This window comes from Schistocerca americana, chromosome 9, assembly GCF_021461395.2.
Source record: "Schistocerca americana isolate TAMUIC-IGC-003095 chromosome 9, iqSchAmer2.1, whole genome shotgun sequence".
Classification (NCBI taxonomy): Eukaryota; Metazoa; Arthropoda; class Insecta; order Orthoptera; family Acrididae; genus Schistocerca; species Schistocerca americana.
The window spans coordinates 179,387,990-179,415,970 of record NC_060127.1 but is presented as its reverse complement, the minus strand read 5'-3'; the positions used below and the strand labels follow the sequence as shown (position 1 = coordinate 179,415,970).

The window sequence follows — 27,981 nt, the reverse complement described above, 5'->3', positions numbered from 1 at the left end:
CGGAAAGTGGCAGTTGACCTTAAATAACGAAAAGTGTGAGGTCATCCTCACGAGTGCTAAAAAGAACTCGTTAAACTTCGCTTACGCGATAAATCAGTCTAATCTAAAAGCCGTAAATTCAACTAAATACCTAGGTATTACAATTGCGAACAACTGAAACTGTAAGGAACACATGAAAAATGTTGTGGGAAAAGCTAACCAAAGATAGCGTTTTATTGGAATGACACTTAGAAAATGTAACAGACCTACTAAGGAGACTGCCTACACTACGCTTGTACGTCCTCTTTTAGAATACTGCTGCGCGGTGTGGGTTCCTTACCATTTAGGACTGACGGAGTACATCGAAAAGGCAGCACGTTTTGTATCATCGCGAAATATGGGAGAGAGTGTCACAGAAATGATACAGGATTTGGGCTGGACATCATTTAAACAAAGGCGTTTTTCGTTGAGACGGAATCTTCGCACGAAATCCCAGTCGCCAACTTTCTCCTCCGAATGCGAAAATATTTTTTTGACACAGACGTACATGGGGAGGAACGATCACCACGATAAAATAAGGGAAATCAGAGCTCTTACGGAAAGATATAGGTGTTCGTTCTTTCCGAGCGCTATACGAGGCTGGAATAATAGAGAATGGTGAAGGTTGTTCGATGAACCTTCTGCCAGGCACTTAAATGTGATTTGCAGAGTGTCCATGTAGATGTAGATGTAGATATAAACTACAGAGTATCTGGGTAGCCAACGTCAAATGTTCAGTGCTGAGAACGGTAAGGTCTTACGACGTGGGAAAGACCCGCCGTGGTTTAACAGCCGTGTTACAAAACTACTACGTAAACAAAGAGAGCTTCGTCACACTTTCAAGAGAAGTCAAAACCTAGGTGACAAACAAAAGCTAAACGAAGTGAAAATGTACTTAAAGGGAGCAATGAGAGAAGCGTTCACTGAATTTGAAACTAAGTTACTGTCAACCGATCTGACTAAAAACTCTAAGAGGTTTTCGTCTTACTTAAAACGAGTAAGCTCGTGTTCCGTCACTCAGTGGCCATACTGACACCGAAACGGAAGATAACAGACGGGAGGCCGAAATACCGCATACGGTATTCCGAATTTGTTCCATCGCAGAATAAGTTCCCTCCTTTCAAACATTGTACGAGCGTCGAAGTAGCAAATATTGAGATAAATAATCGCGAAATAGAAAATCAACTACAATCGCTTACTAGTGGAAAGGCATCATGAGTAGATGAGATAACTGTAAGACTCTACTAAGATTATGCCGAAGAACAGCAGTAGGTTTTCATAGTTCGCTGGAGCAATGAAGGGCACCTAGTGACTGGAAGTAAGCGCACCTCATTTGCGTTTATAAGAAAGGCCGTAGAGCGCAGGTTCACACAATTATAGACCTATATCGTTGACGTAAATCTGTTGTAGGATTGTGGAACATGTTTCATGCTCAAGAATTATGATGTTCTTGGAGAAGGAAAATCTCCTCTATGAAAATCAAAATGGTTTCCGCAAACAGAGATCCTGCGAAACTCAACTCGCTCTGTTCCTCCATGATATTCACAGCACCGTAGACACCGGAGCTCAGTTTGATGCCGTTTTATTTTAGGAAGCCATTTGACACCGTACCGCACTGTCGTGTAGTCAAAAAAATACGAGCTTATCGATTGTCGGACCAGATTTGTGACTAGATTCAAGACTTCCTTGCAGATAGAACTCTACACATCACGTTTACCGGAACAGATACAAAGGTACTTCCCTCATTACCCGAAGGAAGTGTGATAGGACCGTTAATGTTTGCAAATGAATATAAATTATTAATTGTTAGAAAGCGTCAGAAGTTCTTTAAGACTGGTGGCAGATGATGTGGTTTTCTATAACAAAGTAGCAACTCCAGAAGACAGCACTGATTTGCAGAATAGCCTGCACAGGATTGATGAACGGTACAGGCTTTGGCAGTTGACCCTGGACGTAAATAAATGTAATACAGGGTTATTACAAATGATTGAAGTGATTTCACGGCTCTACAATAACTTTATTATTTGAGATATTTTCACAATGCTTTGCACACACATACAAAAACTCACAAAGCTTTTTTAGGCACTCACAAATGCTCGATATGTGCCCGTTTAGTGATTCGGCAGACATCAAGCCGATAATCAAGTTCCTCCCACACTCGGCGCAGCATGTCCCCATCAATGAGTTCGAAAGCATCGTTGATGCGAGCTCGCAGTTCTGGCACGTTTCTTGGTAGAGGAGGTTTAAGCACTGAATCTTTCACATAACCCCACAGAAAGAAATCGCATGGGGTTAAGTCGGGAGAGCGTGGAGGCCATGACATGAATTGCTGATCATGATCTCCACCACGACCGATCCATCGGTTTTCCAATCTCCTGTTTAAGAAATGCCGAACATCATGATGGAAGTGCAGTGGAGCACCATCCTGTTGAAAGATGAAGTCGGCGCTGTCGGTCTCCAGTTGTGGCATGAGCCAATTTTCCAGCATGTCCAGATACACGTGTCCTGTAAGGTTTTTTTCGCAGAAGAAAAAGGGGCCGTAAACTTTAAACCGTGAGATTGCACAAAACACGTTAACTTTTGGTGAATTGCGAATTTGCTGCACGAATGCGTGAGGATTCTCTGCCGCCCAGATTCGCACATTGTGTCTGTTCACTTCACCATTAAGAAAAAATGTTGCTTCATCACTGAAAACGAGTTTCGTACTGAACGCATCCTCTTCCATGAGCTGTTGCAACCGCGCCGAAAATTCAAAGCGTGTGACTTTGTCATCGGGTGTCATTGCTTGTAGCAATTGTAAACGCTAAGGCTTCTGCTTTAGCCTTTTCCGTAAGATTTTCCAAACCGTCGCCTGTGGTACGTTTAGCTCCCTGCTTGCTTTATTCGTCGACTTCCGCGGGCTACGCGTGAAACTTGCCCGCACGCGTTCAACCGTTTCTTCGCTCACTGCAGGCCGACCCGTTGATTTCCCCTTACAGAGGCATCCAGATGCTTTAAACTGCGCATACCATCGCCGAATGGATTTAACAGTTGGTGGATCTTTGTTGAACTTGGTCCAGAAGTGTCGTTGCACTGTTATGACTGACTGATGTGAGTGCATTTCAAGCACGACATATGCATTCTCGGCTCCTGTCGCTCTCGAGCGCTCTGGCGGCAGAAACCTGAAGTGCGGCTTCAGCCGAACAAAAATTTGTGAGTTTTTCTACTTATCTGTAGTGTGTCGTGACCAAACGTCAATGAATGGAGCTACAGTGAATTTATGAAATCGCTTAAATCATTTGTAATAGCCCTGTATATTGCGCAAACATAGAAAAAGAAATCCGTCGCTGTACAACTGCACTATTGATGACAAATTGCTGGAAACATTATCTATTGTAAAATGTCTAGCAGTAACTATCCAGAGCGACCTTAAACTGCATGACCACATGCAAAAAATAGTACGAAAAGCAGATGCCAGATAGAGATTCTCAGGAAGAATCTTATGGAAATGTAACTCGTCCACGAATGAAGTGGTTTATAAGGCGCTTTGTGGACAGAATCTGGGACCGTTACCGGGTAGGACCGATGGAAGAGAAGAGCCGACGAAGAGCGGCGCGTTTCGTCACGGGATCGTTTAGCTGACGCGAGCTGGTTGCAGAGACGGTCAGCAAACCACAGAGGCAGACGTTGGAAGAGGCGTGTTGTGCATCATGGAGAGGTTTGCTATTGATGCTGTTGAAATTTCGAGAGAGCACTTTCCGGGAAGAGTCTGACAGCCTATTTCTGCCTCCCACATACATCTCGTTAAATGGCCGCGATGGAAAATTAGAGAGACTAGACTTAGTACAGAGGTCTACTGACAATCGTACTTGCCACGCGGCGTTCGAGGGAGTGGAACTGGGAAAGTGATCAGCTAGTGGTACCGGCAGTTCCCTTCGCCACAGACGTCAGGTGGCTTGCGTGGTACTGATGTACATGGTGTGGATGTAGTAATTCGCAACAAACGTATCTCCGTCGCTTGGCGAGCAATTTCCTGTATTTGCATTATTTTCGTATTAAAGGACCCAGTCGCAATGACAACAAAAATGGCTCAAATGGCTCTGAGCACTATGCGACTCAACTTCTGAGGTCATCAGTCGCCTAGAACTTAGAACTAGTTAAACCTAACTAACCTAAGGACATCACACACATCCATGCCCGAGGCAGGATTCGAACCTGCGACCGTAGCGGTCACGCGGTTCCAGACTGAAGCGCCTTTAACCGCACGGCCACACCGGCCGGCAAATGACAACAATCAAAACGGCTAGTGCATCCTAATTGTAACCTTTGCATTACTTTAGACCAGGGGTTCCCGACAAAACTTTCTCAAGGTCCCCCTCATCGAGCATGATTGGTACCTTGTCATATCACAGTATCAACTACCTAAAAAAACCAAATGAAGAGTCTTTTTATACCTTTTCTATTTTTGGTACTTAGAAAAAACATTGACATATTCATTACTGAAAAAATGCTGAGCTTAAAAGTTTTTCAAATTAGCCATCATTGTAATTAACTATTTGCCTCTATCTAATTCTAGTTTTGCGCTAGAGTGTGCTAGTGTCAGTTGGCTCTAGGTAGGCGCTGGACGCAGAAGTTAGCGTTCGCTAGAGCTCTGCTCCTGCAGGAAGCGGCCAAAACAAAAAAAATCTGTTATCATACGAAATATATTTAAAATATTTTTTACTCTAATAGCATCTTGCGGACCCCTCTGGCATAGCTCGCGGACCCCTGGGCGTCATCGGACCACCTACATCTACATCTACATCTACATCCATATTCCGCAAGCCATCTGTCGGTGTGCGGCGGAGGGTACCTTGAGTACCTCTATCGGTTCTCCCTTCTATTCGAGTCTAGCATTGTTCGTGGGAAGAAGGATTGTCGGTATGCCTCTGTGTGGCTTCTAACCTCTCTGATTTTATCCTCATGGTCTCTTCAGGATATATACGTAGAAGGGAGCAATATAGTGCTTGACTCCTCGGTGAAGGTATGTTCTCGAAACTTCAACAAAACCCCGTACCGAGCTACTGTTGGGAACCACTGCTTTAGACAATGAGTCATATGCTTTTTTGGAATAACCCCACTACCAGGTCTGTGATATAACATGCAATATTCGACAAGATATTTAAAGACACACGTTACAAGAACACAGTGAAGGTGGCAGACGTACCTGTCAAATCTTGTATTGCTCGTCAATCTGGGACCTTTACCGTGTAGAATTGACAGAGCAAGTAGAGCTCCGTTTCGTTTGTACGTCGCATGTTAACTGTGGGCCTAGAAACGACAGAGAGACTGCATCCTCGCCGCAGCCGCCGTGGTCCACAACCCCACGACGATTACCGCAGTCCACTTCAGCGCTCCGCCGCCCCACACCGAACCCAGGGTTATTGTGCGGTTCGGTCCCCGGTGGACCCCCCAGGGAACGTCTCACACCAGACGAGTGTGACCCCTATGTTTGTGTGGTAGAGTAATGGTGGTGTACGTATACGTGGAGAACTTGTTTGCGCAGCAATCGCCGACATAGTGTAGCTGAGGGGGAATAAGGAGAACCAGCCGGCATCCGCCGAGGCAGATGGAAAACCGCCTAAAAACGATGCACAGACTAGCTGGCTCACCGGTCCTCGACACAAGTCCGCCGGGCGGATTCGTGCCGGGGACCAGGCAGTCCTTCTCAATCCGGAAAGCCGTGCGTCAGACCGCACGGCTAAACGGGCGGGTGAGGTTGGTCTAGTTGGTGGGAAAGCGTAGCGGACACACGGATCAATCTGCAGTGGGAGACCAAGAGACGTGGTCCAGTGCTCAGCACACTCGACTTGCATCCGGGAGGGTGACGGTTCAAACCCTCGTCCATCCATCCAGATTCAGATTTTCCGTGATTTTCCTAAATCACTCCACGCAAATATGGTGAGACGCTTGCTTTGGAAGGCTGCGAGCGACTTCCTGCCCCACTTCCCACTCATACCAACTTGTGCCCCGCCTCTAATTACCAAGTTATCGACAGAACCTTAAACATTCCATCCCTTCGTTCAGCGCTGAAATTGACACAAGCAGTTCGACACGGCATAAAGTAAAATGTCTCTACAGTAGGTGGCATCAGTGACAGTACACCTATGACAGTAGGCAGTTTGGTATTTTACATCGTTTATTATAACATGTATTATTTAACTGGCATACACAGGGTGTCCCATTTATCTTTTTTTTTTTTTTTTTTTTTTGGTCATCAGTCTACTGACTGGTTTGATGCGGCCCGCCCACGAATTCCTTTCCTGTGCTAACCTCTCCATCTCAGAGTAGCACTTGCAACCTAAGTCCTCAATTATTTGCTTGACGTATTCCAATCTCTGTCTTCCTCTACAGTTTTTGCCCTCTACAGCTCCCTCTAGTACCATGGAAGTCATTCCCTCATGTCTTAGCAGATGTCCTATCATCCTGTCCCTTCTCCTTATCAGTGTTTTCCACATATTCCTTTCCTCTCCGATTCTGCGTAGAACCTCCTCATTCCTTACCTTATCAGTCCACCTAATTTTCAACATTAGTCTATAGCACCGCATCTCAAATGCATCGATTCTCTTCTGTTCCGGTTTTCCCACAGTCCATGTTTCACTACCATACAATGCTGTACTCCAGACGTACATCCTCAGAAACTTCTTCCTCAAATTAAGGCCGGTATTTGATATTAGTAGACTTCTCTTGGCCAGAAATGCCTTTTTTGCCATAGCGAGTCTGCTTTTGATGTCCTCCTTGCTCTGTCCGTCACTGGTTATTTTACTGCCTAGGTAGCAGAATTCCTTAACTTCATTGACTTCGTGACCATCAATCCTGATGTTAAGTTTCTCGCTGTTCTCATTTCTGTTACTTCTCATTACCTTCGTCTTTCTCCGATTTACTCTCAAACGATACTTTGTACTCATTAGACTGTTCATTCCGTTCAGCAGATCATTTAATTCCTCTTCCGATTTATCTAGACCACCCTAAATGACTGTTTGTCCAGATGCAAATTACAAAAAGCTTCAAGCAAATGTTCTCTAGCCGTCAGGGGGACATCAATCAGCATGATTGCCTTCGTTGTAGCTTTGTTTTTTACAAAAATATGAACAGCGATATGACTATTTTAAATGGCACCCTGTATTTTTTATTCGGTAATTCATTTCCTCTCCTAAAGACCTATTCAAAAGTATATCACAGTGTACCACTCACTGAAACACAGCGTTATTAATTACGTAACACAACAATGATTTTTGGCCCGGGATCACAAACTCGTGCATTTGCTGGAGTTGTGAGAAAACAAATGAAAACCAAGTAAAAACATAAAATTAACTTTGACTCTCCTGTACCAATGCCCAGGAGTAGAACATTCAAAGGTGCTAAAAGTGGTGACACTTAACACCGACAGACAGGTGCACTCGCTGAACTAAAGAATTATTTACCGCTTCCAGTGTTGCCTGCTGAAGAGAATTACAAGCAAGCACGACACGTTCCTGCATGACCTCTGGAGCTGTTGGAATATCGCGATAGACAACGTCTTTAATGCATCGTCAAAGAAAAAAGTCCACAGGATTTAAATCAGGAGACCTAGCAGGCCAAGTAACTGTTCCTCCTCGACCAATCCATCTGGCAGGATACCTTCGGTTCAGAACACGACGTGCACGCAAGGCATTATGTGCTGCACGTCCATCGTGCTGATACCACATAAGCATTCTGGTTCTCAGCGGCGCAGAAGAGGAGGAAGAATTAGTCTGAGGAAGTTGGCATACGCTGTGGCGTTTAGACTATCACTGATGAAATAAAGGCCAACAATTGTAGTACCAAGCATCCCACACCAGACGTTAACTCTCCATTGACGCTGATTCTCCACCTATCTAAGCCACCGTGGGTTGTCGCTGGACCAATAATGCATGTTCCTTGTATTTACCTGTCCTTTGTTTGTGAAGGAACATTCATCGGCAAATAGAACATTGCAGAAGAAGTTCGTGACGATTTGCTACTGCGCCCATTGACAGAACTATACACGATTCTGGAAACTATTCCCATGCAATTCTTGATGTAGGTGCACATGGTAAGGATGGAACTGGTGACGTGTAAAATACGATGTACACTGGTTTTAGGAATGCCAATCTCGTGTTCAAGCTATCGTGTGCTCACATGTGGATTCATAGCAACGGAAACGAGAACAGTAACTTCGGCAGATTCATCTGAGCGAGTGCTACGACGATTGAGTTTTCGTGGGTTGAAACTTCTCATTCCCTGAAGCGTCGCAGCAAGACGAGAAAACATGCGTCGGGAAGGTGGGTTCTTGTCAGGATATCGCTCTCTGTACAGTTCCGCTGCTTGCGTAGCATTTCGCCTACCTTCAACAACAACAATAAAAGAAACGTTATGCCGATGCAGTTCGTAGGAAGGACAGCCTTTACTGTATGCCTACTCTACACAACAGTATTTAAAAGGACTAAACTACTGTGCTAAACGTACCCGTACATAAGAAAACAGTATTGCAATTACTGTTCTGCTAACTTACATAGATGAGTAGCATTTCCACCTTCTCTTCGTTGGTGTAGATTCTACGCACACAACTCTTCAACTGAAGATGGTTGGCGGAGTGACGGGTGTGCATTCTCCTTATGTTTGCATTTGTCTTCTGTCAGCGTCAGCAAGTGGATGTGTTCCATTACCCCGAGTACTTGCACTGAGGTACTTGCACTGTGTGTGGTGTTATTTCAGTGATGACACAATCGAGTCAGATTTACAAAAAAACTGGCAGTGTAAGACCTCTTCCCAGTGTGACGTTGCACCCACTGCGGCCTGCATAACGGAGTCGGTTGTTTAAGGTGTCATAAAGCAGATATATGCTCTCCTTAGGTGAAACTGCCTGCAGCTATTATAACTAATCGTCGATATACTGGTTACTGGCACCAGGGACAGTAGACGTCCAAGCTGACATCACACATGTTCTATTGGGACACAGATATGGGTATCTTACGGTACCTCAGTATCATGTCGACAGCTTACAGAGATGCAGGCCATTTGTGGACTGGCACTGTGTAATGGAAATATGGTACCACTATAGCGTCTCATGAGAGGTAACACACGGGCTTAGGTTTTACATGATTTACCATCACAGTATATAGAGCAAGCAGTGAAGGACACAAAAGAAAAAAATCGAAGCAGCTATTAAAATCCATGGAGAAGAAATAAAAACTTTGAAGTTCGCCGATGACATTGTAATTCTGTCAGAGACAGCAAAGGACTTGGAAGAGCAGTTGAATGGAATGGATAGTGTCTTGAAGGGAGGATATGATACGAACATCAACAAAAGCAAAACGAGGATAATGGAATGTAGTCGAATTAAGTCGGGTGATGCTGAGGGAATTAGATTAGGAAATGTGACACTTAAAGTAGTAAAGGAGTTTTGCTATTTGGGGAGCAAAATAACTGATGATGGTCGAAGTAGAGTGGATGTAAAATGTAGACTGGCAATGACAAGGAAAGCGTTTCTGAAGAAGAGAAATTTGTGAACATCGAGTATAGATTTAAGCGTCAGAAAGTCGTTTCTGAAAGTATTTGTATGGAGTGTAACCATGTATGGAAGTGAAACATGGACGATAAATAGTTTAGACAAGAAGAGAATAGAAGCTTTTGAAATGTGGTGCTACAGAAGAATGCTGAAGATTAGTTGGGTAGATCATATAACTAATGAGGAGGTGTTGAAGAGGATTGGGGAGAAGAGAAGTTTGTGGCACAACTTGACCAGAAGATGGGACCGGTTGGTAGGACATGTTCCGAGGCATCGAGGGATCAGCAATTTAGTATTGGAGGGCAGCGTGGAGGGTAAAAATCGTAGAGGGAGACCAAGAGATGAATACACCAAGCAGATTCAGAAGGATGTAGGTTGCAGTAGGTACTGGGAGATGAAGAAGCTTGCACAGGATAGAGCAGCATAGAGAGCCGCATCAAACCAGTCTCAGGACTGAAGACCACAACAACAACAACAACAACAACCACCACATTTCCGTCATCACTGCCAGCTGTGACCTGGTAATGCCATGTGGCTCTCCACATCTCGACACCATGCATCTCCAAAACAATCGAAGAATGGCACCTCTTCCCAGATGGTCACGAAATTCACCAACGATCGCCATCTGTGGCATGGAAGTCCAGTGATTCATTGCTGAATACAGTGTCGTGTCATTCATCAGCAATCCATGCTTCCTGAGCATGGGACCACTCCGGCAGCAGCTGTTTGTTTTGTGACGTCAGTGGAAGGCTAGCTGGTGCTACTTCAGATGGTTCAAATGGATCTAAGCACTATGGGACTTAATCTCTGAGGTCATCAGTCCCCTAGAACTTAGAACTACGTAGATTTAACTAAGGACATCACACGCATCCATGCCCGAGGCAGGATTCGAACCTGCGACCGTAGCAGCAGCACGGTTCCGGACTGAAGGACCCAGAACCGCTTGGTCACAGCGACCGGCGAAAAGAGGATCAGATTTTAACATGTTGTACGATATTTTGAGCATGACGAAGGTAGCCGCCTCATGGGACGGCGGTTACCCTCACCCACTCAAAAAGTTCACCAAATCAAGGCAGCAGTGGGAGTGCTATGCGTGTGTAGGGCCGATGTACATGACTTCTTTAGCGGCCTAATCACCATGGACTGAGGCTGGATGTACCAATATTGCCCCGATAGACGCTGTAGAAAACTATTAATCGTAGAGAGTATTTCACCGCAACGGTTTCTTTTAACTGTCGATTTTCTCGACAATGGCTGAGAAGTGCATCTTGGTGCTTAGCCACATTACACCTCTGGCCATGAGCTTTTATTATGCGCAGTCTGAATCGAATCTGAATTTCACAATTGGCGGCCTCCCCATGTCAGTTATTGTTATTACAGAGGCCAGTCAGCTCTCTGACCGAACACGCTGAGCTACCGTGTCCGGCAACTTCTTTTTATCTCATGATGTTCGCTTTCGTTCGTTGCGTCTGCTCGGGCCGGACGTCTTAGGACACCCACTTAACTTCGTCGTTGATCAGTTTTCTTTTTTTTACAGAGGGCAGCTAACCCTCTGACCCAACACGCTAACACGCTGAGCTACCGTGCCGGCAACATTGTGAGACTTACGCGCTGGCTACTGCGCTACCGAGGCACAGACCTTCTCAGCCACCGAGGCCACAGAGTATAGTGCGACTGCAGGGATTCATCCTTGCACGCTCCCCGTGAGACCCACATTCCCAACTTAATGTCCACACACTACGTTCGTAGTGCCCCAGGCATTATTCGCGGCAGACAATCTTACCGAGTCCCGTAACAGTTCGGGCAATGCGTTTGCATCCAGCACAGAAGAAGAAAATCAATGGCCGGTTAGCCTTAACTATATACAGGGTGTTTCAAAAATGACAGGTATATTTGAAACGGCAATAAAAACTAAACGAGCAACGATAGAAATACACCGTTTGTTGCAATATGCTTGGGACAACAGTACATTTTCAGGCGGACAAACTTTCGAAATTACAGTAGTTACAATTTTCAACAACAAATGGCGCTGCAAGTGATGTGAAAGATATAGAAGACAATGCAGTCTGTGGGTGCGCCTTCTGTACGTCGTCTTTCTGCTGTAAGCGTGTGCTGTTCACAACGTGCAAGTGTGCTGTAGACAACATGGTTTATTCCTTAGAACAGATGATTTTTCTGGTGTTGGAATTCCACCGCCTGGAACACAGTGTTGTTGCAACAAGACGAAGTTTTCAACGGAGGTTTAATGTAACCAAAGGACCGAAAAGCGATACAATAAAGGATCTGTTTGAAAAATTTCAACGGACTGGGAACGTGACGGATGAACGTGCTGGAAAGGTAGGGCGACCGCGTATGGCAACCACAGAGGGCAACGCGCAGCTAGTGCAGCAGGTGATCCGACAGCGGCCTCGGGTTTCCGTTCGCCGTGTTGCAGCTGCGGTCCGAATGACGCCAACGTCCACGTATCGTCTCATGCGCCAGAGTTTACACCTCTATCCATACAAAATTCAAACGCGGCAACCCCTCAGCGCTGCTACCATTGCTGCACGAGAGACATTCGCTAACGATATAGTGCACAGGATTGATGACAGCGATATGCATGTGGGCAGCATTTGGTTTACTGACGAAGCTTGTTTTTACCTGGACGGCTTCGTCAATAAACAGAACTGGCGCATATGGGGAACCGAAAAGCCCCATGTTGCAGTCCCATCATCCCTGCATCCTCAAAAAGTACTGGTCTGGGCCGCCATTTCTTCCAAAGGAATCATTGGCCCATTTTTCAAATCCGAAACGATTACTGCATCACGCTATCTGGACATTGTTCGTGAATTTGTGGCGGTACAAACTGCCTTAGACGACACTGCGAACACCTCGTGGCTTATGCAAGATGGTGCCCGGCCACATCGCACGGCCGACGTCTTTAATTTCCTGAATGAATATTTCGATGATCGTGTGATTGCTTTGGGCTATCCGAAACATACAGGAGGCGGCGTGGATTGGCCTCCCTATTCGCCAGACATGAACCCCTGTGACTTCTTTCTGTGGGGACACTTGAAAGACCAGGTGTACCGCCAGAATCCAGAAACAATTGAACAGCTGAAGCAGTACATCTCATCTGCATGTGAAGCCATTCCGCCAGACACGTTGTCAAAGGTTTCGGGTAATTTCATTCAGAGACTACGCCATATTATTGCTACGCATGGTGGATATGTGGAAAATATCGTACTATAGAGTTTCCCAGACCGCAGCGCCATCTGTTGTTGAAAATTGTAACTACTGTAATTTCGAAAGTTTGTCTGCCTGAAAATGTACTGTTGTCCCAAGCATATTGCAACAAACGGTGTATTTCTATCGCTGCTCGTTTAGTTTTTATTGCCGTTTCAAATACACCGGTCATTTTTTAAACACCCTGTATGAAGATGGTATTTGTTCTTTCGGACATGTAGTTAAGGCTAACCGGCCATTGATTTTCTTCTTCTGTGCTGGATGCACACGCATTGCACGAAGTCTTACAGGACTCGGTAAGATTGTCTGCCGCGAATAATGGCAGGGGCACTACGAATGTAGTGTGTGGACATTAAGCTGGGAATGTGAGTCTTACGAGGAGCGTGCAAGGGATAAATCCCTACAGTCGTACTATCCTCTGTGCCCTCGGTGGCTCAGATGGATAGAGCGTCTACCATACAAGCAGGAGATCCCGAGTTCGAGTCCCGGTCGGGGCACACATTTTCTACTGCCCACGTTGATGTATATCAACGCTTGTCGACAGCTTAAGATCTAGATTTAATTATCATTTCATTCTAAGAGAGCTGTCAGAAAGAACAGATACCATCTTCATATTTATGTTTGGGGTTCTTGTCAGTTCGTCGAGAGATATGATCAATGCTTCAACATGGTCTGATTATGTAGGAAAGTAGTACAAGGGACGTCTCGAAAGTAAGATTTGCCACTGTTTTTGAATGAGAAGATTGTACACCAGGTGACGCAAACAAACGCCATGTGATTCCACACACATCACTGGTTCAGTGACGGAAGGGGCGTCAGCAGTGGAGGAACGACGCATGCGTAGAGCGCCGAAGAACAAAGAGTAGCAGCAGACTGGTGTTTAAAATGGTTCAAATGGCTCTGAGCACTATGGGACTTAACTTCTGAGGTCATTAGGCCCCTAGAACTTAGAACTACTTAAACCTAACTGACCTAAGGACATCACACATCCAAGCCCGAGGCAGGATTCGAACCTGCGACCATAGCGGTCGCGCGGTTCCAGACTGTAGCGCCTAGAACCGCTCGGCCACCTCGGCCGGCCAGACTGGTGTGTCCGAGATTATTCCAGTGCAAATCACTATGACAGACGGACGTCTACTCACAGCGTGGTCGCCAGTGGAATAGTGTGTTGTTATCCAATATGAATGGATACATGGGCTTAGTGTATGGTGAAGAGGTCATGCCTCGTCAAATGGTTGGTCGCTGATGCTGCAGTACAGAGAAGGGAGTAGAGTGTGGAGGATGAAGGTCGAAATGAGCGTCCCTCCACATCCACAAATGAAAACAACATTGCTTGAGTACAGGACTGGTTGTTAGCGGATCAAACAACAGTTCCTTGCATCGCAGGGCACCTAGGACCATCAGAGTTGTTTCTACAAAGTGATTGCACGCTACGACAGAGACAGAGCGCCAGAGACCAAGTCCGAATCAAGGTCACGCGCTGTAACACGCGTACACAAACCAATGCAGTAGCGTCATAACACGTAAAACCTACCCACCCTCCCCACTCCTACACACAGTAGACCTCCCAACAAACAATTGTATAATATAAAAACCTATATTAATCACCCTGATAAGGAGACCTCACTTACCGTGAGGCCATTTCATAGGATGGCCTTCGGCTGTGTGTCTGAGCAGGACTTTGAGGCTTTTATTCTATTGAGGTTATAACATCTTAACCTAAGAATGAACAAGATGTTAAGTTGTTTTAATTCATTAAAAAAAAATTTACGAGCGGTCTGGCGCGACCAATATCCACCACAATCAAACTTTAAAGATAAGAATATTTTATCAAGGACAACTCTAATACAGATCGAAAGCAAAAAATTACAGAACTAAACAACTCTGATACAAATAAAAGCAAAAAATTAGAGAACCAAACAAATAAAAACAGTCGGTGTTGGTGGTCACTACGTCGGAAAACGGTGGAAGATGTGTAGTTTACGACGCCATGGTGTATTTATTTTTGGTAATAAAGTTTGCTCGTGAAAGAACGATGACGAAACTTACTTCTGGAACGTCTCTCGTAGAAAGTTATAACTTTAACATTTTCTAATAACTAATGTTGATGCCTCCGTGCTGTAATGACAAGTGGATCAAGTCATAGCGGTGCAGAAGACTCACTCGTAGAAGTACGGTCCGATTTCTTGTACGATGGGTTTCTCCCCTCTGTGCACCGCCTCAGGGTTGGTGAGGTTCAAGACGTACACGCGGAAGTCGATGGGGTCGGAGAAGTTGGACCACATCTGGCGGATGTCTGATCCTTTCTTCAGTGCCAGTCCCTGAAACAGAACAAGCACTGTGTGCGATGAATTTTTCCTGTAGGTGTGTACTGAAATACACGATACCAATGTGTATTTCTACTCGAAGATAAGTTCTGAGTTCCACAACAGTGGCTCTGTTTATTTTGTTCTGATTTATCATGTTCTGTGAGGCAATGCGAGCCGGAGGAACTGGGCATGTATCGATTCAGTATACGTAATGACGATCAGAGAACGTGAATACAAAAGAACTAAAGTATTAATAAAATGTGAAAGCAATTGTGAGAGACTGTGCGAATAAATAACTCGTTACAGACCAAATTAGCGAGAACAGCACAAAACCTATCATAATTAGCTACTGTCACGTAATTGTTACATGTAATGAATTTTATATTAACTGATGCCATGTTTTACATTGCTATGCATGCTGTTTTCAGTACATTATGATATCTAATGATGGTCTGATGACTGAGACTGGTTGCAAAAAAGTAAGTATTTATTGTAAGCTCTTGGCAGTGAACTGTAATGTTTTTATTACATTTATCACCTAAAAACGCAAAAGTTTAAGGATGTTTTATTCAAGTGCATTTTTTTTACATCTACACTCCTGGAAATGGAAAAAAGAACACATTGACACCGGTGTGTCAGACCCACCATACTTGCTCCGGACACTGCGAGAGGGCTGTACAAGCAATGATCACACGCACGGCACAGCGGACACACCAGGAACCGCGGTGTTGGCCGTCGAATGGCGCTAGCTGCGCAGCATTTGTGCGCCGCCGCCGTCAGTGTCAGCCAGTTTGCAGTGGCATACGGAGCTCCATCGCAGTCTTTAACACTGGTAGCATGCCGCGACAGCGTGGACGTGAACCGTATGTGCAGTTGACGGACTTTGAGTGAGGACGTATAGTGGGCATGCGGGAGGCCGGGTGGACGTACCGCCGAATTGCTCAACACGTGGGGCGTGAGGTCTCCACAGTACATCGATGTTGTCGCCAGTGGTCGGCGGAAGGTGCACGTGCCCGTCGACCTGGGACCGGACCGCAGCGACGCACGGATGCACGCCAAGACCGTAGGATCCTACGCAGTGCCGTAGGTGACCGCACCGCCACTTCCCAGCAAATTAGGGACACTGTTGCTCCTGGGGTATCGGCGAGGACCATTCGCAACCGTCTCCATGAAGCTGGGCTACGGTCCCGCACACCGTTAGGCCGTCTTCCGCTCACGCCCCAACATCGTGTAGCCCGCCTCCAGTGGTGTCGCGACAGGCGTGAATGGAGGGACGAATGGAGACGTGTCGTCTTCAGCGATGAGAGTCGCTTCTGCCTTGGTGCCAATGATGGTCGTATGCGTGTTTGGCGCCGTGCAGGTGAGCGCCACAATCAGGACTGCATACGACCGAGGCACACAGGGCCAACACCCGGCATCATGGTGTGGGGAGCGATCTCCTACACTGGCCGTACACCACTGGTGATCATCGAGGGGACACTGAATAGTGCACGGTACATCCAAACCGTCATCGAACCCATCGTTCTACCATTCCTAGACCGGCAAGGGAAGTTGCTGTTCCAACAGGACAATGCACGTCCGCATGTATCCCGTGCCACCCAACGTGCTCTAGAAGGTGTAAGTCAACTACCCTGGCCAGCAAGATCTCCGGATCTGTCCCCCATTGAGCATGTTTGGGACTGGATGAAGCGTCGTCTCACGCGGTCTGCACGTCCAGCACGAACGCTGGTCCAACTGAGGCGCCAGGTGGAAATGGCATGGCAAGCCGTTCCACAGGACTACATCCAGCATCTCTACGATCGTCTCCATTGCTGCGAAAGGTGGATATACACTGTACTAGTGCCGACATTGTGCATGCTCTGTTGCCTGTGTCTATGTGTTCTGTCAGTGTGATCATGTGATGTATCTGACCCCAGGAATGTGTCAATAAAGTTTCCCCTTCCTGGGACAATGAATTCACGGTGTTCTTATTTCAATTTCCAGGAGTGTAGTATTCATCGAATTAGTGTTGCAGTTTCTACTGAATGAGTCAATATTTCCAAGAAAAAAATTCCATGATGGTCTACGTGTACAGATTGGGTGGAGCTGGAATTCCGAGACCACTTATTACATTAACATCAGTGTAACTAAATTAGAAATGTATATAGTAACTGACAAGCCACCTTTAAAGTGATGTTGTCTGACGTATCTGAGAATAACGTGGTGTTGGTTCTTTGTTTATACCTTAGCTTAATAAGAATTGAAAATGAGAGTACGTACGATGATACTCCCATCAAAACAGCAGGGCTAATGAGTCAAGAATTATAAAACAAGGGAACATGTAAATAAAACTGTAAATCTTCGATTGATAAACCTTAAATTTCCAAAAGTCCTTCACCAGTTGCTTCGAAATTTTCACACAACGTTGCATTCGGATACGTGCGTCTTTTCATATACCTATTTTTAATATATACGATATATAAATAATTAATACATTAAAAGGAAACATTACTGTCAAAAATCTAGAGAAGTTCTTGAGACGGACATAGGCTATATTTTACCACATATATCTGTTTCTCGTAGCAGTTCTTCTCTGGCTGGTGTTATGCTTTGTATGTTAATAGATACAATCGTTAACTGTAGTCCTGAAAAGGACTCAGATATATGTAGGAATAGCACCACCACCTGTTCGAAGAGAGACAGCTGCGACCAAGGAAAGAAAGGCAGTGGAACAGGAAATTACCCATTCTTTGCATGGGCTTGAGCCGCATCCGCAGCGACTGAAGTCAAGGAAGGGCTCCCTCAGGACATTAAAGGAACTTAGAACCACTGCTGAAAAAGCTAGGTTGCAACTATGGAGGGCTGCGACTTGGCAAGATGGGAATACACTGATCCGAATGATATTCGGTGTGACTGCGGAGAAGAACAGACAGTTGGCCACATACTTCGGTGTCGATTGTGTCCAGTCTCCTGTACAGAAGATGATCTTCGACAAGCAACAGAAAATGCACTGGTAGTGGCCAAGTTTTGGTCAAAGGTAATTCAATCATAACTGTATAAAATGTCTGTACATGTACCTGTATGTTTCTGACACGAGAATAATAATATTACATATATTTTTTACTACAGAATTGGCCAATTATAGACAGCTTAGAATCTAAGACAGAGGTATAATTTTGTTCTTTTTATCTTTCCAGAACTTCTTCATGCTTTGGCTGATGACCTGCCTCCATCCTCTTGACATCACCGTCCTTGGGCGTGAATTTCTTCGTGCGACAGGAAATTTTGCAGTATTGATCAGTAGGCTGAAACGTTTCCTATTGTGTATGGTGTTTTCTGCGACGTTAAGTCTTCTCAGGTCTTTACTTGCCTCTTCCAGCTATCCCGTGGTGTTTCTTAATTTGGAAATGCAGTTAAAAATTTTCTTCGTTAAGCTATTGTCATTCATTCTGTACAAGTGACCGTAAAATTTTAATATCCTCTTTCTTATTGTGTCTGTGATTGTTTCTATGTTGCTATACAGATCTCCATTTCTCCCCTTTGTCCAGTTGTTATCTTTTTCTTTTGTGGTCCTAAAATTTTTCTGAGTATTTTCATTTCTTTCTTTTCCAGTCCTTTTTGTTCACCTCATTTGTTCAGTGTTATGCATTCAGATCCGTAATGTGCTTCCGGTTTAATTTCTGTTGCGTAGTTTTTAATTGTTGCCTGTAATGATAGTGGTGTTTTATTATATCTGTTTTGGGTGAGCCTTTATGCTAGTTGCATTTTGTTCGATCTTTCCTTACTTGTGGTGTTATCTAACCCATTTGATTGTATTCATTCTCCCAAATACATCAACTTATCAACTCTTTCGATGTTTCCGAATCCGATTTCAGCTGCAGTTTTAGGAAGTGTTTCTATTATTATCTTTGCATCCGTTTTGTCCTTAGAAACTACTGCAATATCTTCAGCAAAAGCGAGATTTTTCATCTCAAATCTTACTCTTCCTTGACCTAAATGGATCCATCCGACGTTTTCCTCGTGTAGGCTTCATCCCACTCTCTCATTACCCTGTCTAAGGATTGAAGAGAATCGGCGAGAGCACATCGTCCATCGGCCTGCCGAACACCTGTGTAAATTGTGAAGGGTTCAGAAACTTCTCCCAGACATTTAACCGGATTACATGTTGTGGCAGAGGTACGTTAAAATATAGCCGAAAGGCGCAGTAAAGTGCAAAATTTCACCTCCATATTAATGTATATACAAGTAAAACTTTTGAATTTTGTACATGGCTGGAGCAGCAGCAACCGTTGAATGAAACCGTCTTGTGGAAGTAGATAACAGCCTATCAGTTAAAAATACGAAGGTTTATTGAAACCCATTTAACGTGGTTTCAACGTTTCTAAAAATATCTTATTCACAAGGTAAATACGAGTATGGACAACTGATTACATATTATGCCAGAAACGCACTGTGAAATACGAAATTTCACCTCCACGTTAAATTAAGAATACACAACTCGTGTGGTACTCCCTCAAAAATGTATAGCTAGTGCACTAAATATGGAGGTGAGAGCCGGCTGGAGTGACCGTGCGGTTCTAGGCGCTACAGTCTGGAACCGAGCGCCCGTACGGTCGCAGGTTCAAATCCTGCCTCGGGTATGGATGTGTGTGATGTCCTTAGGTTAGTTAGGTTTAATTAGTTCTAAGTTCTAGGCGACTGATGACCTCAGAAGTTAAGTCGCATAGTGCTCAGAGCCATTTGAACCATTTTTTTGGAGATGAGATTTTATATGTGACTATGCCTTTCGGCTTTACTTTAACTCACCTCTGCCTCAACATGTAATCCATTTATCATATTTTCCTTCTGAATAACACATTTTTATGAACGTAGAAACCAATGTAAAGGGGTTTTTATAAACTCTCCAAGCTGTATCTGATGGGCTGTTCACAAGTTCTACAAGAAGTAACAGTAAAACGTTGTCAGCAAACAAGAAAATAGTATCTGTGGCTTACCGGCTTGCGATTAGAATACTACTGCAAAATGTGAACTTGTAGTATGAATAAACAATGCTCGAAATCAGACAGAAGAGGAAAGAGGAGATTGACAGAGGAATGGCAGGAAATGCACATAAAAAATGGAAAGGAGGAGATGGACAGAAAGAGGGCAGGAGGAGACGGACAGCGAGCGAGAAAGGTAGGGGGTGATGAGAAGATGGACAGAGAGACAGGGACGAGGTATTCGACGAAGAGAGGGGAAAGGAGGAGGAGGAGATGGATATGGAGAGGGAAAGGTGGCAATGGACAGAGACAGGGGGGAGAAGGAGGTTAGGACGTCTATCCAGTCCCCCCCCCCCCCGGACAAATAGCCGTACCATAGGTGAAAACACAATGGAGGGGTATCTGTTGAGATGCTGGACACTGTGTGGTTCCTGAAGAGGGGCAGCAGCCTTTACAGTAATGGCAGGGGCAATAGTCTGGATGATTGACTGATCTGGCCCTGTAACACCAACCAAAACTACCTTGCCATGCTGGTACTGCGAACAGTTGAAAGCAAGGGGAAACTACAGCTGCACTTTTTCCCGAGGGCAAGCAGCTTTATTGTATTGTTAAATGATGATGTCGTCCTCTTGGGTAAAATAATCCCATTGGGATTTCTGGCTGGGGACTACTCAGGAGGACGTCGTTATCAGAAGAACGAAAACCGTTGTTCTACGGATTGGAACGTGGAATGTCAGATCCCTTAGTAGGGCAGGTAGGTTAGAAAACTTAAAAATGGAAATGGATAGGTTAAAGTTAGATATAGTGGGAATTAGTGAAGTTCAGTGCCAAGAGGAACAAGGCTTCTGGTCAGGCGAATACAGGGTTATAAATACAAAATCAAATAGGGGTAACGCAGGAGTAGGTTTAATAATGCATAAAATAATAGGAGTGCGGATAAGCTACTATGAACAGCATAGTGAACACATAATTGTAGCCGAGATAGACACGAAGCCCACGACTACCACAGTAGTACAAGTTTATATACCAACTAGCTCTGCTGATGATGAAGAGATCGAAGAAAGGGAGACGAAAATTTAATAGTCATGTGAGACAGGACAAGAAGAAATCGTGGTAAGACTTTGGAAACAGGTTGTAGACTATGGGTCAAGCTGCTGGAAAACCATTCTGTAGTGTAATTAGCAGTCTTCGAAAGGGAGGTAAGAAGGAAATGAAAAGTATTTTGGACAGGTCAGGAAAACTGCTGGTGAATTCTGTGGATGCCTTGGGCAGATGGAGGGAATATTTTGAAGAGTTGCTCAATGTAGGTGAAAATGCGATCAGTAATGTTTCAGATTTCGAGGTAGAATGGGATAGGAATGATGATGGAAATAGGATCACATTTGAGGAAGTGGAAAAAATGGTCAATAGATTGCAGTGCAATAAAGCGGCTGGGGTGGATGAAATTAAGTCGGAACTCATCAAATACAGGTCTTAAATGGCTACACAGGATAATTGAAATGGCCTGGGAGTCGGGACAGGTTCCATCAGACTGGACAAAAGCAGTAATCACACCAATCTTTAAACATGGAAACAGAAAAGATTGTAACAACTACAGAGGTATCTCTTTAATCAGCGTTGTGGGTAAAATCTTCTCAGGTATTGTTGAAAGGAAAGTGCGAGTATTAGTTGAGGACCAATTGGATGAAAATCAGTGTGGGTTTAGGCGTCTTAGAGGTTGTCAGGACCAGATTTTTAGCTTACGGCAAATAATGGAGAAGTGTTATGAGTGTAACAGGGAATTGTATCTATGCTTTATAGATCTAGAAAAGGCATATGACCGGGTTCCTAGGAGGAAGTTATTGCCTGTTCTACAAGATTATGGAATAGGGGGCAAACTTTTGCAAGCAATTAAAGGTCTTTACATGGATAGTCAGGCAGCAGTTAGAGTTGACGGTAAATTGAGTTCATGGTTCAGAGTAGTTTCAGGGGTAAGACAAGGCTGCAACCTGTCTCCACTGTTGTTCATATTATTTATGGATCATATGTTGAAAACAATAGACTGGCTGGGTGAGATTAAGATATGTGAACACAAAATAAGCAGTCTTGCATATGCGGATGACTTAGTTGTGATGGCAGATTCGATTGAAAGTTTGCAAAGTAATATTTCAAAGCTAGATCAGAAATGTAAGGACTATGGTATGGAGATTAGCATCTCCAAAACGAAAGTAATGTCATTGGGAAAGAAATATAAACGGATTGAGTGCCAAATAGGAGGAACAAAGTTAGAACAGGTGGACGGTTTCAAGTACTTAGGATGCATATTCTCACAGGATGGCAACTTAGTGAAAGAACTGGAAGCGAGGTGTAGCAAAGCTAATGCAGTGAGCACTCAGCTACGATCTTCTCTCTTCTGCAAGAAGGAAGTCAGTACCAAGACTAAGTTATCTGTGCACCGTTCAATCTTTCGACCAACTTTGTTGTATGGGAGCGAAAGCTGGGTGGATTCAGGTTACCTTATCAACAACGTTGAGGTTACGGATATGAAAGTAGCTAGGATGATTGCAGGTACTAGTAGATGGGAACAATGGCAGGAGGGTGTCCACAATGAGGAAATCAAAGAAAACCTGGGAATGATGTAGCAGTCAGGGCAAACAGGCTTAGATGGTGGGGTCATGTTACACGCGTGGGAGAATCAAGGTTACCCAAGAGACTCACGGGTTCAGCAGTAGAGGGTAGGAGGAGTCGGGGCAGACCGAGGAGAACGTACCTGGATTCGGTTAAGAACGATTTTGAAGTAATAGGTTTAACATCAGAAGAGGCACCAATGTTAGCACTGAATAGGGGATCATGGAGGAACTGTATAAGGGGGGGGGCTATGCTCCAGACTGAACGCTGAAAGGGATAATCAGTCTTAAATGATGATGATGATGATGATGATGTGAGACAGGAATTCGGTAGTAGGAAAAAAAAAGAGAAGGAAAGGAATGAAAGGGGAAGCCGCCTGACAGAATTTTGCACAGGGAATAACTTGACCGTAGCTAACACTTGGCTTAAAAACCACGAAAGAAGGTTGTATACGTGAAAGAGGCCTGAAGACATTGGAAGGTTTCAGATAGATCATATAACAGTAAGACAGAGATTTAGGAGCTAGCTTTTAGATTGTAAGACATTTGCAAGGGCAGTTGTGGACTCTGTCCTCCACTTATTGGTTATGAACTGTAAATTAAAACTGAAGAAACTGCCAAAAGGTAGGAATTAAAGGAGATGGAACCTGGATTAGATTAGATTAGATTAATACTAGTTCCATGGATCATGAATACGATATTTCGTAATGATGTGGAACGAGTCGAATTTTCCAACACATGACATAATTAGGTTAATTTAACAACATACTTAAGTTAATATAACAACTTTATTTTTTGTGTTTTTTTTTGTTTTTCTTTATTTTTTATTTTTATTTTTTTTTATTTTTTTAATATTTTTTTTCTTAATTTATATCCAAAAATTCCTCTATGGAGTAGAAGGAGTTGTCATTCAGAAATTCTTTTAATTTCTTCTTCAATACTTGTTGGTTATCTGTCAGACTTTTGATACTATTTGGTAAGTGACCAAAGACTTTAGTGCCAGTATAATTCACCCCTTTCTGTGCCAAAGTTAGATTTAATCTTGAATAGTGAAGATCGTCCTTTCTCCTAGTATTGTAGTTATGCACACTGCTATTACTTTTGAATTGGGTTTGGTTGTTAATAACAAACTTCATAAGAGAGTATATATACTGAGAAGCTACTGTGAATATCCCTAGATCCTTAAATAAATGTCTGCAGGATGATCTTGGGTGGACTCCAGCTATTATTCTGATTACACGCTTTTGTGCAATAAATACTTTATTCCTCAGTGATGAATTACCCCAAAATATGATGCCATATGAAAGCAATGAGTGAAAATAGGCGTAGTAAGCTAATTTACTAAGATGTTTATCACCAAAATTTGCAATGACCCTTATTGCATAAGTAGCTGAACTCAAACGTTTCAGCAGATCATCAATGTGTTTCTTCCAATTTAATCTCTCATCAATGGACATATCTAAAAATTTGGAATATTCTACCTTAGCTATATGCTTCTGCTTAAGGTCTATATTTATTAATGGCGTCATACCATTCACTGTACGGAACTGTATGTACTGTGTCTTATCAAAATTCAGTGAGAGTCCGTTTACAAGGAACCACTTAGTAATTTTCTGAAAGACAGTATTGACAATTTCATCAGTTAATTCTTGTTTCTCAGGTGTGATTACTATACTTGTATCATCAGCAAAGAGAACTAACTTTGCCTCTTCATGAATATAGAATGGCAAGTCATTAATATATAATAAGAACAACAAAGGACCCAAGACTGACCCTTGTGGAACCCCATTCTTGATAGTTCCCCAGTTTGAGGAATGTGCTGATCTTTGCGTGTTACGAGAACTACTTATTTCAACTTTCTGCACTCTTCCAGTTAGGTACAAATTAAACCATTTGTGCACTGTCCCACTCATGCCACAATACTTGAGCTTGTCTAGCAGAATTTCATGATTTACACAATCAAAAGCCTTTGAGAGATCACAAAAAATCCCAATGGGTGGTGTTCGCTTATTCAGATCATTCAAAATTTGACTGGTGAAAGCATATATGGCATTTTCTGTTGAAAAACCTTTCTGGAAACCAAACTGACATTTTGTTAGTACTTCATTTTTACAGATATGTGAAGCTACTCTTGAATACATTACTTTCTCAAAAATTTTGGATAAAGCTGTTAGAAGGGAGATTGGACGGTAATTGTTGACATCAGATCTATCCCCCTTTTTATGCAAAGGTATAACAATAGCATATTTCAGTCTATCAGGGAAATTGCCCTGTTCTAGAGAGCTATTACACAGGTGGCTGAGAATCTTACTTATCTGTTGAGAACAAGCTTTTAGTATTTTGCTGGAAATGCCATCAATTCCATGTGAGTTTTTGCTTTTAAGCAAGTTTATTATTTTCCTAATTTCAGAGGGAGAGGTGGGTGAGATTTCAATTGTATCAAATTGCATAGGTATGGCCTCTTCCATTAACAGCCTAGCATCTTCTAATGAACACCTGGATCCTACTATATCCACAACATTTAGAAAATGATTATTAAAAATATTTTCAACTTCTGACTTTTTGTTCGTAAAGTTTTCATTCAATTTGATGGTAATACTGTCTTCCTCTGCTCTTGGTTGACCTGTTTCTCTTTTAATAATATTCCAATATGGCGGAGAGGTTCTAGGCGCTGCAGTCTGGAACCGCGCGACCGCTACGGTCGCATATTCGAATCCTGCTACGGGCATGGATGTGTGTGATGTCCTTAGTTTAGTTAGGTTTAAGTAGTTCTACGTTCTAGGGGACTGATGACCAAAGCAATAAGTCCCATAGTGCTCAGAGCCATTTGAACCATTTGAACCTGGATAAACTGAAAGAACCAGAGGTCATAGATAGTTTCAGAGAGAGCATACGGGAACAATTGACAAGAGCAGGGGAAGAAATAATGTAGAAGAAGAATGGCTAACTTTGAGAGATGAAATAGGAAGGAGAGGATCAAGTAGATAGAAAGACGGGGCCTAGTAGAAATGCTTGGGTAACAGTATACTGAATGTAACTAATGAAAGGGGAAAATATAAAAATGCAGTAAATGAAACAGGCGACAAGGAATACAAACGTCTCAAAAATTAGATCGACATTGAGTGCAAAATGGCTAAGCAGGGATGGATAGAGGACAATTGTAAGGATGTAGAAGCATATATCGTGAGAGGTAAGATAGATACTGTCTACAGGAAGATTAAAGAGACGTTTGGTGAAATGAGAACCACCTGTATGAATATCAAGAGCTCCGATGGAAAACCAGTCCTAAGCAAAGGCGGGAAAGCAGAAAGTTGAAAGGAGTATACAGAGGGTCTATACATGGGCGATGTACTTGGGAGCAATGTTATGGAACAGGATGTAGATGAAGATGAAATGGGAGATACGATATTGCGTGAAGAGTTTGACAGAGCACTGAAAGACCTAAGTCAAAACAAGGCCCCGGGAGCAGGCAACATTCCATTAGAACTACTGATAGCCGTGGGAGAGCGAGCCATGACAAAACTCTTCCATCTGGTGAGCAAGGTGTATGAGACAGGTGAGAAGAATATAATAATGTCACCCCAAAGAAATCATGACGACAGGTGTGAAAACTGCCGAAGTATCATTTGAAGTCCCGGTTGCAAAATACTGACACGAATTCTTTACAGACGAATGGAAAAACTGGAAGTAGTCGATCTCGGGGAAGATCAGTTCGAAATCCGTAGAAATTTTGGAACACGTGAGGCAATACTGACTCTACGACTTATCTTAGAAAATAGATTAAGGAAAGGCAAAGCTATGTAGTCGATCTCGGGGAAGATCAGTTTGAAATCCGTAGAAATTTTGGAACACGTGAGGCAATACTGACTCTACGACTTATCTTAGAAAATAGATTAAGGAAAGGCAAAGCCATGTTTCTAGCATTTGTAGACTTAGAGAAAGCTTTTGACAATGTTGACTGGAATACGATCTTTCAAACTCTGAAGGTGGCAAGGGTAAAATACAAGGAGCGAAAGCCTATTTACAATTTCTACAGAAACCAGTTGACAGTTATGAGAGTCGACGGACATGAAAGGAAAGCAGTGGTTGGCAAGGGAGTGATACAGGTTTGTAGCCTGTCCACGATGTTTTTCAATCTATATATTGAGCAAGCAGCAAAAGGAAACAAAAGAAAAAATTGGGGTAGGAATTAAAGTCCATGGAGAAGAAATAAAAACTTTGAGGCTTGCCGACGTCATTGTAATTCGTCTGAAACAGCATAGAACCTGGAAGAGCAGCTGTACAGAATGGACAGTGCCTTGAAAGGAGGACATAAGATGAAACTCTACGAAAGCAAAACCAGGATAATGGAGTGTGGTGGAATTAAATGTGAGGCTGAAGGGATTAGATTAAGAAATGGGACACTTTAAGTAGTAGATGAGTTTTGCTATCTGGCAAGCTAACAGCTGTAGACTGGCTACGGCAAGGAAAACGTTTCTGAAGAAGAGAAATTTGTTAACATCGAATATAGATTTAAGTGTCAGGAAGTCCTTTCTGAAAGTATCTGTATGGAGTGTTGTCATGCATGGAAGTGAAACATGGACGATAAATAGTTTAGACAACAAGAGAATAGAAGCTTTCTAAATGTGGTGCTACAGAACAATGTTGAAGATTAGATGGGTAGATCACGTGAAGAAGCATGCAAAGGATATAGTGGCATGGAGAGCTGCATCAAACCAGTCTCTGGACTGAAGACCACGACAGCAACAGCATCCAGTTCCCGTACATTGACATATGTAAATGTGTGATTCCTCGTTTCTTTCTTTTCCTTTTAACTTGACTCAGGTACAGCAATGCGTGGCTGGGAACAGCTAGTTCACTAACAAAAAGGAACACAGAGTTAAGAGTCAAACTGAACTGGAAATTATTTTTACGTCTTTGTCGCTTTTACAACATTAACTCATTGCTCCTGCTGTTTTGGGAATAGTATGATCCCTCATTTCCAATTTTTGTTAAGCTAAGTTATAACGAAACTGTCAACACCATGTTAATCTCAAAAGCGCGAGCTAGACAGCTTCGGTGCAGAAGTGTCTTATCGGTTACTGTACACATTTCTAATTTATTTAAACTTCTGATATTAAAATAAGGGCCGGTGATCAATTTCACTATTGTAAGATACCAATAAATTTGTTAGTACGTGCACAATATATAATGTACTACGTATCGCACTGGTTTATTGTATACATCCATTGTGAACAGGTACATCTGATGATGAGGTTGGAAGCCTCGAAATCGATCATGGACAACAAAATATGGACCATTTAACAGCAATCTGAGACATACCTTTTTTTTCAGTTTGG

The 27,981-nt window shown here is 43.4% G+C and overlaps 1 protein-coding gene across 1 annotated transcript in view; it reads right to left on the bottom strand.

Moving 5' to 3' along the window:
* The window catches only part of LOC124551118 (sensory neuron membrane protein 1-like), a 291,988-nt gene that overhangs the window by 177,551 nt on the left and 86,456 nt on the right, over window positions 1–27,981 (bottom strand). The window contains exon 3 of the mRNA XM_047126065.1: window positions 14,933–15,090. Coding sequence (XP_046982021.1) covers window positions 14,933–15,090 — 158 coding nt within the window. The remainder of the gene's footprint in view (window positions 1–14,932; window positions 15,091–27,981) is intronic.